This window comes from Hemitrygon akajei, chromosome 4 (genome assembly GCF_048418815.1).
Source record: "Hemitrygon akajei chromosome 4, sHemAka1.3, whole genome shotgun sequence".
NCBI lineage: Eukaryota > Metazoa > Chordata > Chondrichthyes > Myliobatiformes > Dasyatidae > Hemitrygon > Hemitrygon akajei.
The window spans coordinates 200,194,551-200,208,787 of record NC_133127.1 but is presented as its reverse complement, the minus strand read 5'-3'; the positions used below and the strand labels follow the sequence as shown (position 1 = coordinate 200,208,787).

General features: G+C 47.6%; 1 protein-coding gene and 1 long non-coding RNA gene across 2 annotated transcripts in view; one reads left to right on the top strand and one right to left on the bottom strand.

Annotated features, from left to right (window-relative positions):
- Positions 1-14,237, top strand: part of LOC140727132 (uncharacterized) — a 28,914-nt gene that overhangs the window by 1,128 nt on the left and 13,549 nt on the right. Inside the window, exon 2 of the long non-coding RNA XR_012098788.1 lies at positions 3,013-3,207. This is a non-coding gene — a long non-coding RNA (uncharacterized lncRNA). The remainder of the gene's footprint in view (positions 1-3,012; positions 3,208-14,237) is intronic.
- Positions 10,365-14,237, bottom strand: part of LOC140727130 (hemopexin-like) — a 39,472-nt gene continuing 35,599 nt past the window's right edge. Inside the window, exons 9-10 of the mRNA XM_073044425.1 lie at positions 13,585-13,735; positions 10,365-10,778 (exon numbers count right to left, since the gene is read on the bottom strand). Coding sequence (XP_072900526.1) covers positions 10,528-10,778; positions 13,585-13,735 — 402 coding nt within the window. The 3' untranslated portion in view covers positions 10,365-10,527. The remainder of the gene's footprint in view (positions 10,779-13,584; positions 13,736-14,237) is intronic.

Here is a 14,237-nt window from a genome sequence, read left to right as displayed (position 1 = left end):
GGGGAGGATGCAGAGGAAGTGGGTGAGTGAGGGAGGTAATGGGAGGGAGAGATGAAGAGGGAAATTTTAGAGGAGAAATTAGATGTGGGAAGGGAGGAATGGGACAAGGAGAGGTGCACTGAGGAATGGCAGTGAGTTAAATCGAGTGTAGACAGCAAAGGATGAACCTGGTGCTACATGACAATCAGTGTTTCAAACGCAGACAGTTGTGAAGTGCAAAATAAATTCAGAATTGGGGAGCTGGATTTAATTCCGTCAGGCTAACCAGAATGGTAGGTGAGGAGAAGATGGGGGAGGAAAGGGACTTGTTTCATCATCATTGTGTGTAGGCCGGAGATGGGACAGGGGACTGGAGGGAGGAAAGGGACTTGTTTCATTATCATTGCTTAGGGGACTGTGTATGTGTGTAGGCCAGAGATGGGACAGGGGACTGGAGGGAGGAAAGAGACTTGTTTCGTTATCATTGCTTAGGGGACTGTGCATGTGTGTAGGCCAGAGATGGGACAGGGGACTGGGGGGAGGAAAGGGGCTTGTTTCGTTATCATTGCTTAGGGGACTGTGCATGTGTGTAGGCCGATGGGGGAGGAAAGGGACTTGTTTTATCGCTGCTTAGGGGACTGTGTATGTGTGTAGGCCAGAGATGGGACAGGGGACTGGGGGGAGGAAAGGGGCTTGTTTCGTTATCATTGCTTAGGGGACTGTGTATGTGTGTAGGCCAGAGATGGGACAAGGGACTGGGGGGAGGAAAGGGGCTTGTTTCGTTATCATTGCTTAGGGGACTGTGTATGTGTGTAGGCCGATAGGGGAGGAAAGGGACTTGTTTTATCGCTGCTTAGGGGACTGTGTATGTGTGTAGGCCAGAGATGGGACAGGGGACTGGGGGGAGGAAAGGGGCTTGTTTCGTTATCATTGCTTAGGGGACTGTGTATGTGTGTAGGCCGATAGGGGAGGAAAGGGACTTGTTTTATCGCTGCTTAGGGGACTGTGTATGTGTGTAGGCCAGAGATGGGACAGGGGACTGGGGGGAGGAAAGGGGCTTGCTTTACTTACTCTCCCTGCTGCATCTCCTGGGTTGTTGTGTGGACCAGGCCCTCGTGCTGTCGGTGCCTGGTCGCCTGATGCAGCCACCCAGGAGAGAAGACGCTGAGGTGGTGTGGAAAAGAGCAGAGGCACAGCAGCCGTGCCTGAGTCCTTGCTCAGTTGGGCCCAGTGTTCCCTCGTTGGAAGACAAGCTGGATGAGGGCCTCCCATACACCATCAATCGCCAGGCAATGGGCCATGGTTATTTTTTGTGCTTTGTTTTTCTGCTGAGGTAACTATATGTTATTCGTTATTCTGTCTGTCTGTACTGTGATTTGCACTTTGACCCTAGAGGAATCAAGGGGAATAGAATATAAAAGCAGGGAGGTAAGGCTGAGGCTTTATGAGGCACTAGTCAGCCACACTTGAAACATTGTCAACAGTTTTGGGCCCCTATCTCAGAAAGGATGTGTTGTCATTGGAAAGGGTCCAGAGGAGGTTCACAAGGATGATTCCAGGAATGAAGGGGTTAACATATGAGGAGCGTTTGGCAGCTTTGGGCCTGTATTCACTGGAATTTAGAAGAATGTGTGGGGATCTCATTGAAACCTACTGAATGTTGAAAGGACTAGATCGGGTGGAGAGAGTGTTCTCTGTGGTGGGGGTATCCAGATCTAGAGGGCATAGCCTCAAATTTGAGGGGCCATCTTTTAGAACAGAAGTAAGGAGGAATTTTATTTTAGCCAGAGAGCAGTAAATCTGTGGAATGCTCTGGACTGTGGTGGAGGCCAAGTCCGTGGGTATATTTAAGGTGGAAGCTGACCATTTCCTGTTTGGTCAGGTGTCAAAGGATATGGAGAGAAGGCAGGTGTGTGGGATCTGGGATCAGCCACAATGGAATGGTGGAGTAGACGCGAATGGCCTAATTCTACTCCTATGTCTTTTGGCTGTCTTCGTGGATATAGTTGAATAACAATTAAATTTGAATTTGAACCCTGTTGTCAAGATGTGAAATATTTTAGAGAGGTGTCTCCAGTAAGAAATAATTGGGATGGGATAAAAGGGCTTTCAAAGGCTGACTACAGCTAAGTACTCATTTCACAGACACAGGAAGATGACATTTCTCACAGTCAGGCTGACTTCCACTTCACCATCTTCTCCCATCTCGCTTAATCCCCTTGGCAACGTAAGTAACTTCTTCCTCAACATTCAGAGAGTTGGCCTCCTCCACCTTGTGTGGGGGAGAATTCCACAGGTTCTCCTCTCTGGGTGAAGTACTTTCATCTGTTCCTGGCTCTAAATAGCATTCTCAATATCCTGAGGGAGTGATTCCCAGTTCTGTTGTCAGGAACATCCTCCCTGTGTCTCGTTCATGCAGTCCCCGGAGTCCCTCTTTCGTTCTCCTCATTTTGGAGGGGGTGCAGAAGAGGATGATGCTTACATTAGAGGGTATGTGCTATCATGAGAGGTTGGACAAATCTGGGTTGTTTTCTCTGAAGCGGCGGAGGCTGAGGGGAGGTCTGACAGAGGTTTATAAGATTATGAGAGGCATAGACAGATAGTGTCTTATTCCCAGGGTTGAAATGTGTAATACCAGAGGGTGTGCATTTAAGATCAGAGGGGGTAATTTCAAAGGAGATTTCAAAGATTTTTACACAGAGTGGTGGGTGCCTGGAATGTGCTGCTTGGGGTGGTGGTAGAGACAGATACATTAGAGACTTTCCAGAGACAATCAGATAAGCACGTGAATGTGAGGAAAATTGAAGGATATGGATATTGTATAGACAGAAGAGATTAATTTAGTTGTCCATTTGATGACTAATTTAATTGGTTTAGCACAACACTGGGCTGAATGGCCTGTTCCTGTGCTGTACTGGTCTATGTTTTATATCCTGTCACATACACCATGTTTCCCTCCCTTTCTGCATTTCTCCTGCATTAGCTCACACTTCCACGCATTAAATTCCATTTCCATCTTTTCATTTCCTTTAGGCATTTGAAAATTTCGCCATGGATGGTTCCAAGCCCGGCTGTGAAAGGAGGAGGGTTTTGCATGAGGCTAGTAATCCCATCTCGTAAAAACCCAGAGCTACAGAAAAGCCAACCAAAGCTCCAAAGACCCCATCCCTGGTAGTGACAATTTGAAAGACTGGCCCTGGACTGAGGACTCTGGGGTGATGGCCTTAAGTAAGTAAGTAGGCATTTGGAGAAGCATAGTCTGATTAAAGTTCAAAGCAAATTTATGTCATCATGTCCAACCTGAGATTCATTTTCTTGCAAGCATACTCAATAAATTAGAGTGATAACCATAACCGAATCAATGAAAGGTTGTCCAACTAGGGAGTTCAACCAGAGTGCAGAAGATAACAAACTGTGCAAATACAAAAAGAAGAAATGATAATAATAAATAAAGTTTAAAAATATATCTAAAAGATGAGGTGAAGAGTCCTTGTAAGTGAGTCCATAGGTTGTGGGAACAGTTCAGTGATGGGGCAACTGAAGTTATTCCCTTTGGTTTAAGAGCCTGATGGTTGAGGCTCAGAACCTGGAGGTGAGTGTCCTGAGCTTCCTGTAGCTTCCTCCTGATGGCAGCAGTGAGAAGAGAGCATGTTCTAATGATGGGATCCTTGCTGATGGATGATGTTTTCCTGCAACATCATTTCATGTGAATGTGCTCAATGGTTGGGATGGTTTTACCTGTGATGGACTGGGCTCCTCTACTTTTTCTAGTTTTCCATTCAAGGGCATTGGTGTTTCCATAGCAGGCCATGATGTAACCTGTCCACTACTCTCCACTGTACATCTATAGAAGTTTGTCAAAGTCTTAGATGTCGGGCCGAATCTCTGCAAATTCTTAAGGAAGCAGAGAAGCTGCTGTGCTTTCTTCATAATCGCACTTACATGCTGAAATCACAACACTGAGGAATTTAAAGTTGCTGACCCTCTCCACCTCTGATCCTCTGATGAGGATTGGCTCATGGACCTTCGGTTTCCTCACCTGAAGTCAATAATCAGGTCTTTGGACTTGCTGACATTGAGTAAGAGGTTGTTGTAATGACACCATTAAGCCAGACCTCCTATATGCTGATTCATCACCACCTTTGATTTGCCCTATGTCAGTGCTCTCATCAGCAAACTTGAAATTGGCATCGGGGCTATGCTTAGCCTCACAGTCATAAGTGAGTAGAGCAGGGGGCGAAGCACACAGCCTTGTGGTGCACCTGTGCTGATGGAGATTGTGGAGGAGATATTGATGCTGACTGGGATCTGCAGGTGAGGAAATCAAGGATCCAATTGCACAAGGAGGTATTGAGGCCAAGGTCTTGGAGCTTATAGAACATAGAATAATACAGCATAGCATAGTACAGGCTCTTCGGCCCACAATGTTGTGCCGACCCTTAAACCCTGCCTCCCATATATCCTCCCACCTTAAATTCCTCCATATACCTGTCTAGTAGTCTCTTAAATTTCACTATTGATAAGTTTTGAGGGGATGATGGTATTGAATGCTGAACTGTACTCTACCTTATGTATGCATCTTTGCTGTCCAAATGTACCAGGGTTGAGTGAAGAGCCAATGAGATGGCATCTGCTGTGGATCTGTTGCTCAAGTAGGCAAATTGGAGTGGATCTAAATTGCTTCTAAGGCAGGAGTTGATATGTTTCATCACCAACCTGTCAAAACACTTGGTCAGTGTGGATATAAGTGCTGCTGGAGTCATTGAGACAGGTCCCCAGGCTCTTCTTGGGTGCCGGTATTAATGAAGCCTGCTTGAAGCAGGTGGGTACTGCACACTGCTGGTGAGAGAGGTTAAATATCTCAGTGCACACTACAGTCAGTTGATCAACACAGGTCTTTAGAACTTGGCCAGGTAACTATCTGGGCTGGATGCTTTTCATGGATTCACCCTCTTGAAGGCTGCTTGCATGTTGGCCTCAAAGATTGAAATATTAGAATCATCAGGAGATGTGGGAGTCCCTGATGGAGCCTTCATGTTTTGATGGCCAAAGCGAGCACAGATGAGCATTGAGCTCACCTGGAAGCGAAGCCCTGCTCTCGTCCATTTAACTTCATAAGAGGTGATAGTATTCAAACTCTGCCAGAACCGTCACGATCCTTTGTTGATTCAACATTAGTCCCGAATTGCCACTTTGCCCGTGAGTTGGCTTTCCAGAGATCATACCTGGACCTCTTGTAACTTTCTTGGCTAGTCAGCGTTGTGAGGGGCAGGTTGTGCCCCACGAGCCTAGTTCATTATTTCAGGATGTGACAAACCACATTCTTTATCTCTTGGCACCAGAATTGTAGGCTGCCCCCAGCACATTGTTAGGTTTTGTTGGTTGTGAACAGAAACGATGAATTTCACTGAATGTTTCCATGTCCAAGCGATAAATTAATGAATCTTAATCTGTAATTGATGAAGGTCGAGCAGTGGATGTGGGGATATGGATTTTAGTAAGGTGTTCCCCATGATAAGTTCATTCAGAAAGTCAGGAGGCATGGCATCCAGGGAAACCTGGCTGTGTGGATTCAGAATTGGGTTGCCCACAGAGGGCAGAGGGTGGTTGTAGATGGAATGCATTCTGCCTGGAGTTTGGTGACCAGTGGTGCTCCTCGGGGATCTGTTCTGGGACTCCTGCTCCTTCTGGTTTTTGTAAATGACTTGGATGAGGAAATGGAAGGGTGGGTTAGTAAGTTTATCAATGATACACGGTTGGTGGAGTTGTGAGAGGTGTGTAGGACTCTCAGTCCCAGTAACAGTGGTGTTAACTGTTCAGGCTAACAAAATGGCTTCTCTGTATTGTTATAATGAAATGGCTTCTCTGTAATGCTGTAATGGGTTTCTGTGTCTGGTATGTTTGGGTTATGACTTCTGATCAGGGGGGAAAATAACCAATGGAGAATTGTTATGCTATCTTGTATGTGTGAGCTGAGTGGGAGTTCGTGGTCTTTTTCGGGAGGAGAGCGAGGAGGACGGACGTGTGAGCAGTGGACAGCAGTTCCAGAGCGACGGATACTGGACGTTGGCGGTTCAGACGGTGGCCGAAGGCTCGGAAGGTCGTTGTGGATGGAACCAGAGGCGTGAGCTCCAACGTATTAAAATATATTATGTGCACAAACTGATAAATTTATTTATTTGGTGCCTTTATCTGTTTCTACTAACCCATCACCAAGAGATAACTATAAAGTTACAATTATTTACCTGCTTTTGGGTGTATTGTCTGGTATTTGTATTGTGAGCGTGTACTGGGGGAGGGGGGCATTACTCCGTATTTACATCGAAGAATTGCACTATTGGCGGGGGGACGGCGGTTCACCCTAGGCGAATGGGGGCCAACTAGGGGCACAGAGGCTACATTTGTGGGGTTTCTCATCCGGGTTTGAATTTGTCACATACGGGGTAATTCGCCCCAGTTTTAATGAGGGGAGATGGATTCAGATAAGATTGAACTCTGCTGTGAGATCGAGGACGTACCCGTTACGCAGGCCTGCGTATTAAGTGGGGTGGACATGCGTACCTTGGACCAGTGTTAATTCGATGTTTGAGTACGGTCAGAGCTATCGGTAAGGTCAAAATCGTCAGCAGAAAGATCGGTAAAATGGGGGATTTAGACTTTGTGTTAGTGCAGATTGGTGCTGACGTCTCGGTGGTGGGACTGCCACCGTCCCTCGGTGACCTCAGTGACGCGGGGCTATGGGGCGTGCACATTGTCACAGAGGTAGGGTTTGATGGGACACCAGAGGAGTTGCCAGCAGCTGGGGGTGGAGATTTTTAGAGCAGGTCCTATTGTTTTTGAAGGGTGAAGGAAAGGAGTGGCCAGATCATGTGGTGGACCCACTGGGGGTGTCCGATGACGCCCTACCCCTAGTTTACTGTGACATGACTGCTCTGAAGACCACGCAGCTGCCAGAGTTGAGTCCTGGGGAAATTGCAGCTGCTCGGCGAGATGACCCTGGCATTGGCACTATTTGGGCCCCGGTTGAGAAGGGGGACGTGGCCCGGGTGGAGAAGACACAACACGGCTCAGTGTCTCTGTTACTGAGAGAGTGGCCTCGGTTGAGGTTGAAGAACCAAATGTTATACCTAGTAACGTCACCCCCGGACCGACCTCGTAATTGGCAGCTGATCCTGCCTGAGAAGATTCGGAGGGTTGTGATGAAGTCACTGCACGATGACTCTGGGCACTTGGGGGTGGAGAAGATCTATGGGTTGCTCAAGGACTGGTTTTATTGGCCCCGAATGAGGTTGAAGGTCGATGAGTACTACAAGTCCTGCATATGTTGCATACGCTGGAAGATGCTGCCTGTGCAGACTGCTCTGTTGTTGCACTCGTAGAGTGCAGGGCCTTTGGATCTGCTGTGTATGGATTTCCCGGCCATAGAACCCGATAGCAGCAACACAGCGAATGCCTTAGACATCACAGACCATTACACCAGGTATGCTTAAGTGTTCCCCGCCAAGGATCAGAGGGCGACACAGTGGCATGAGTGCTATGGGAGAAGTACTTTGTGCATTATGGCCTTCCCCGGCGGATACATAGTGACCAGGGACAAGACTTCAAGAGTAAGCTCATCTATGAGTTACTGGATATGCTGGGAATTGAGAAATCGAGGACTGTGCCCTATCACCTGCAGTGCGACCCCCAGCTGGGGAGGTTTAATCGGACCTTACTAGACATGCTCTGGATGCTGGAGATCAGCAAAAAGAGTCGATGGAGTCAACATATTGGACATCTGGTTCACTGTTACAACTGTACACGCAATGACGCTACTGGGTATTCACCCTATTCTCTGGTGTTCAGGCGCGAGGCAAGATTGCCCATTGACCTCTGTTTCGGGACAGCCGCGGGTGAAGTGTTGCCGAAGCCTTACTTGAAGTATATGGCTGATACGAAGAAGGAGCTGCAAAGGGCTTATGAGTTGGCTGGGGAGGCAGCCACCAAGCAGGATTGGGGAAATAAGAAGAGGTATGACCAGAAAGTGAAGTTCTCCCAACTCCTGCCGGGAGACCGAGTCCTCATAAGGAATTTGGAATTGCCTGGGAAGCACAAGCTGGCTGATCGCTGGTCAGGCACGCCCTATGTGATGGAGAATCAGTTGCCCAACTTACCGGACTTCAGAGTGCGGCCCGAGGATGGGAAGGGGCCCGTCAAGATTCTCCACCGGAATCATCTGTTGCCTCTGGGGCGAGATGTACAAGTAGAGCGGGAGCCCGAGGTGCCGGCTGCACCGAGTACCAGGACTTTGCGTCCACGCAAGGTGGAGGAAGAGCCCACACTGGGAGAGGCAGGCCTGGGCCCAGCCCCTGTGGGGGATGCTGACTCGGATGAGTGGTACATGCTGCCTTTTGCTGATGCTCCCGTGATGGAGGGGGAGGCTCCTGGCTCTTCCCACACTGGGTTAGACGGGGTAAGTGGGGCTAGTGATGGGCTTCGGGAGTACCACAGGGCATTGGTGGGGAGGATGTGGGGCCTGAGCAAGAGATAGAGGGTTCCGAGGTGCAGAGGGTTTGGGTGACCGCTCACAGGAGGGTTCGCCTCATAGTGTCCATGAGTCTTCTGAAGTGTCCGAACTGGAGGAGTTAGAAGAGGGGGTGCGCAGGTCTGAGAGAAGTAGATGCCCCCCAGATAGGTTGGCCTATGTAGCACTCGGGAAACAGTGCGTGATCTCCACTGTTTTGGGGAGTCATATCACTGCTTTCTGCCCTTGGGTTGGGCTTTGTGCTTTGCAGGAAGGGTTGGCTAATTATCTGAGCGTCATGAGGGCATGACTAAATTTGGTAGGGAGGTGAATGTAGGTCTCTCAGTCTCAGTAAGTGGTGTTCACTGTTCAGGCTAACAAAATGGCTTCTCTGTAATGCTGTAATGGGTTTCTGTGTCTGGTATGTTTGGGTTATGACTACTGATAAGGGGGAAAATAACCAACGGAGAATTGTTATGCAAAAGGTAGTGGATTTGGCCGAGTACATCAGCAGTAAAGCCCTTCCAACCATTGAGCACCTCTACATGAAACGTTGACGAGGAAAGCAGCATCCGTCATCAGAGACCTCACCACCCAGGCCAGGCTGCATTCTCACTGCTGCCATCACGTGGAAGGTACAAGTGCCTCAGGATTCGCAACAGCAGGTTTCTTCCCCTCAATCAACAGACTCTTTACCAAAAGGGAATAGCTACTTTCATTTAAAGACTGTTACATTATTATATTGAGGGTTGTTATTTCATGCTCATTATTTATTGCTATTTATTTATATTTGCATTTGCACTGTTTGTTTACAGTTCCTGATGTTTACAGTTACTGTTCTATAGATTTGCAAAGTATGTCCACAGAAAAAGAATCTCAGGGTTGTATGTGGTGACATGTATGTACTCTGATAATAAATTTTACTTTGAACTTTGATAAGAGGCAGAGATTGAACGGACAGGTGGAAACTTTATACCAGGACTGCAATGGCTAATACAAGGGGGCCTCATTTTAAGGAGATTGGAGGAGACTATTGCCATCGGGCTCGGGAACTGATTGTCTCTGTCGTCAGGCTCATGAACTGATCCCCTCTGCCGCCACATTGAACCACACACACACACACACACACACACACAAACACACACACACACACACACACACACACACACACACACACACACACACACACACACACACACACACACACACACACACACACAATGCTGGAGAAACTCAGCAGGTCAGGCAGCATCAATGAAGAGAATAAACAGTCGGTGTTTTGGGCCGAGACCTAACCCTGATCTACTAAACGATATATCTTTGGAAAGTGGGAAGAAACCGAAGTACCCAGAGAAAACCCACACAGCCATGGGGCGGACGTACAAGCTCCTTACAAAGGATACTGGGAAGGAACTCCAAACGCCTGAATAATGTGCTAACTGTTACGCTAGCATGGTGCCCTAATGTTTATTGATTGATTTAGAGACAGCGCAGTAACAAGTCCTCCCAGTCCAATAAGCCCATGCCGTCCAATTACACCCATCTGCCCAATTATCTACTAGTGGTACATCTTTGGAATGTGGGAGGAAACAAGCACCCAGAGGAAATCCACACGGTCGTGTGAAGAACTCCTCACAGACAGCAGTGGGAATTGAACCCAGAACACTGGTGCTGTAAAGCATTACACTACCGTGCTGCCTGTTCACGTGGACAAGGAACTTCATTGTACCCAGGTGTAGGCGACAATAAACTGATGTGAATCTGGACAACACCAACCACTTTCCCATCCCTCTCTGGTCCCGATCTCGGGCTGATCTGTTACTGGGCCAGATGTGGCTGAATGAGCCCAGTGGGGGTTAGAAATGACAGACAACGACAGCTGTTTGTTCAGGGCTGAATTTATTCAAATAAATCGGTCACAAAGCCGTTGGAATCTCGGTGACCCTGGTGTGAACCAGGGACAGGTCACTCTGGGGTCCTGGATGCTTGTACCGGGCCGGCGTGGAGGGGAACTGTTGCAGATTCAGGACCTATGACAGACACTGTTAGCGATGGTGGGGCAGAGCCCCTCTGTGCGGACAATGCAGAAAGTCGTCCTTGATGCTGTGTGGGTCTGGAGGGCTCTCCCACGCACTCAGCTCAGACGGAGAGTTGTATCGGTAGTACTGGGTGCCAATGAACAGATAGATGCCCCTACGATTGCACATCGCACCGTCCACCTGCGGGTGGCCAATGCGGACCCCGTCACCCAGCACCCTGGGGCTCTGCTTCAGGTCAATAACCCGCATGTGGTTCCCTGCAACAGGTCAGGGAGGGGGTTAGAATTAGGTTCAATATCACTGATATGTCATGACATTTGTGGCAGCAGAACACTGTAGTACATTATCATGAAGACAAAAATGATAATCAGAAATACAGTGTGTATGTGTATATATGTGTGTGTGTGTATGTATGTGTGTGTATATATATATGATAAATAAATGCAGCTAGTAGTGCAAAAAGAGCAAAAAATGATGAGGTTGTGTGTGTGTGGAGTCATTCTCCATTCAGATATTTGATGGTAGAGGGGGAAGAAGCTGTCCTTAAAACTTTGAGTATGTGTCTTCAGGCTCCTGTACCTCCACCCTGATGGTAGAACAAACCAGCTTCTGGTACCTGGCAGAACCTGCATAGCTCATCAGCTGCTCCCCAACCTGCTCACAGCAAGATCCCACCAACAATGTTTCAGGATACCATACACCTGCTGTGGCATCTCAGCATGCAATTGGCCATGTAGAGTGTCCTGGCATTTCATTGGCCTCGTGGGTCATTCTAGCATGCAACTGGCTGCACAGGGCAGTTCAATACACCACAGATCACCTGAGGCAGTTCACCATCCAATCAAATGGTAATATTCTGGTGGCAAATGGTATTCCTTTGTTCAAGAAGGGAATAGGAGATAATGGTAGGAACATTATTAGAAAAAATTCTTAAGTAGTGGGTTAGTGGGTGGTGTTGATCAGCCTTACTGCTTGGGGAAAGCTTGGGGAAACTGTTTTTGAGTCTGGTGGTCCTGGTGTAGATGCTACATGGCCTCCTCCCTGATGGGAGTGAGACAAACATTCAGTGAGCAGGGTGGGTGGGATCCTTCATGATGTTCCTGGCCCTTTTCCAGTAGCTTTCTGTATATGTGTCCTTGATGGTGGGTAGACTGGTGCTGGTGACGTGTGGGGCAGAGACAGGGTATACGAGTTTGATTAGGGATACTCAGCATGGCTTTGTGAGGGGCAGGTTATACCTCACAGGCCTGATTGCATTGTTTGAGGATGTGACAGAGCACATTGATAAAGGCAGAGCAGTGAATGTGGTGTATATACGTTTTAATAAGAAGTTTGATAAGATTCCCCGGGTCACTGATGAAGTGTGGGATCCAGTGGAACTCGGCTGTGTGGATTCAGAATTGGCTTTTGCCCGTAGAAGGTAGAGTAAATCAGAACCCAAATCCAAATCAGAATTGGATTTAATATCACCAGTGTATGTTGTCAAGTTTGTTGTTATGCGGCAGCAGTATAATGCAATACGTAATCATAAAGATGAAAAATTACATAAGAAATGCATATTTAAATAAATGAAATGAGAAGTGCAAAAAGAAAGCAAAATAAGATAAAGAAATGTTGAGATAGCGTTCATGGGTTCATTGGTCATTCAGAAATCTGATGGTGGAGGGAATGAAGATGTTCCTGAAATGCTGAGTCTGTGTGGCTCTAGGCTTCTGAATCTCCCCTCGATAGAAACATAGAAAACCCACAGCACAATACAGGCCCTTAGGCCCACAAAGTTGTGCCTAACACGCCCCTACCTTAGAAATTACTAGGCTTAACCATAGCCCTCTATTTTTCTAAGCTCCATGTACCTATCCAAAAATCTCTTAAAAGACTCTATCGTATCCGCCTCCACCACCATTGCCAGCAGCCACGCACTCACCACTCTCTGAGTAAAAAATTACCCCTGACATCTCTTCTGTACCTACTTCCCAGCACCTTAAACTTGTGCCCTCTTGTGACAACCATTTCAGCCCTGGGAAAAAGCCTCTGACTATCCACACGATCAATGCCTCTCATCATCTTATACGCCTCTATCAGGTCACCTCTCATCAGACTGATGGAAGACTGGTGACCCAGAATTATAGAAGAAATGTTGTAGATGGAGCATGTTCTGCCAGGAGGGTGGTGACCAATGGTGTTTCGCAAGTATCTGTTCTGTACCCCTGCTCTTTGTGACTTGGATGAGGAAGTGGAAGCTAGTCAGTTTGTAGATGACAGAAGATTAATGGACTTGTGGATGGTGTAGAAGGTTGTAGTAGATTCCAATGGAAGTCAAACATGAAGGCATTATACAGGGTTAATGATGGGATTCTTAGCAGTGTGGAGGAGCAGAGGGGTCACGAGGCCACATCCATCGATCCCTCAAAGTTGCCATGCAAATTGATAGGGTGGTTGTGAAGGTGTATGGTGTGTTGGCCTTAATTAGTCGGGGGATTGAGTTAAAGAGCCATGAGGTAATGTTGCAGCTCTGAAACACTCTGGTTTGACCATACTCAGAATATTGTGTTCGGTTCTAGTCACCTCTTTTTAGGAAGGATGTAGAAACTTTGGAGAGAGTGTAGAGGGGATTTACCAGGATGCTGCCTGAATAGGGAGCATGTCTTATGAGAATAGGTAGAATGAGTTAGGGCTTTGCCCTTTGGAGCAAAAGAGAACGAGAGGTGACTTGATAAGAGGTGTCCAAGATGATAAGAGACATAGATTAGGTGGACTGCCAGAGACTTTTTCCCAGGGTGGAATTGGTTAATATGTGGGGCATAGTTTTGAATGTGATTGGAGGAAAGTATAGTGGGGGGGGGGGGGGGGAATGTCAGATGTTGTTTTTTTACGGAGAGTGGTGGGTGTGTGGAACACGCTGCCAGGGGTGGTGGTAGAGGCAGATACATTAGGGACATTTAAGAGACTCTCAGATAGGCATATGGATGATAGAAAAATGGAGGGCTATGTGGGAGGGAAGGGTTAGATTGATGGTGGAGTAGGTTAAAGTGTCAACAGGAAAGCTTCAGTGCCTGGCCTTACCTGTGATGACGTAGAGCAGGGACGTATTTGGGCAGATGAAGGCGGCGTTAACATCAATGCCAGAAATTCCCAGCTCATCACTGACTGGTTTGGGATATCCTTCAATCAGACGGTATCGTGTCTCGGCTTTATAGATGTAGAGCTGCGATCCCTGTGAAGGGAGAAAGAGCGATGTCTGTTAGTGTTGTGTTTTCCACTGACTGGTAATGCAGACCGAAAACACGGACAACACTCACCAACAAACAGTCAGTCTGAAACACTCTTCGACACACAAGGACACCTTTAATAGAAGTGACATGTGGATCTACGTGAGGAAGATCATGGGCATAAGGAGGCAAGTGGGGGAGGAAGTAGTGGACTTCCCTCACCCACTTTCAACAGATATTGCCTCAAAAAGGCAGCATCCATCATTGAGAACCCCCACCATCCGGCCAGGACATGCTCTCCTCTCATATGTCTCATACCAGAGGGCAGGCATTGAAGGTGAGAGGGGATGTGAGGGGTAAGACTTCTACTCCAAGATTGATGGATGCCTGGAATGCACTGCCTGGCATGGTGGCAGAGGCAAATACACTAGAGGCTTTTAAAAAACCATTTGGGTTGGCACATGGATGTAAGGAAGAAGGAGGAATATCGACACAGTGTAGGTAGGA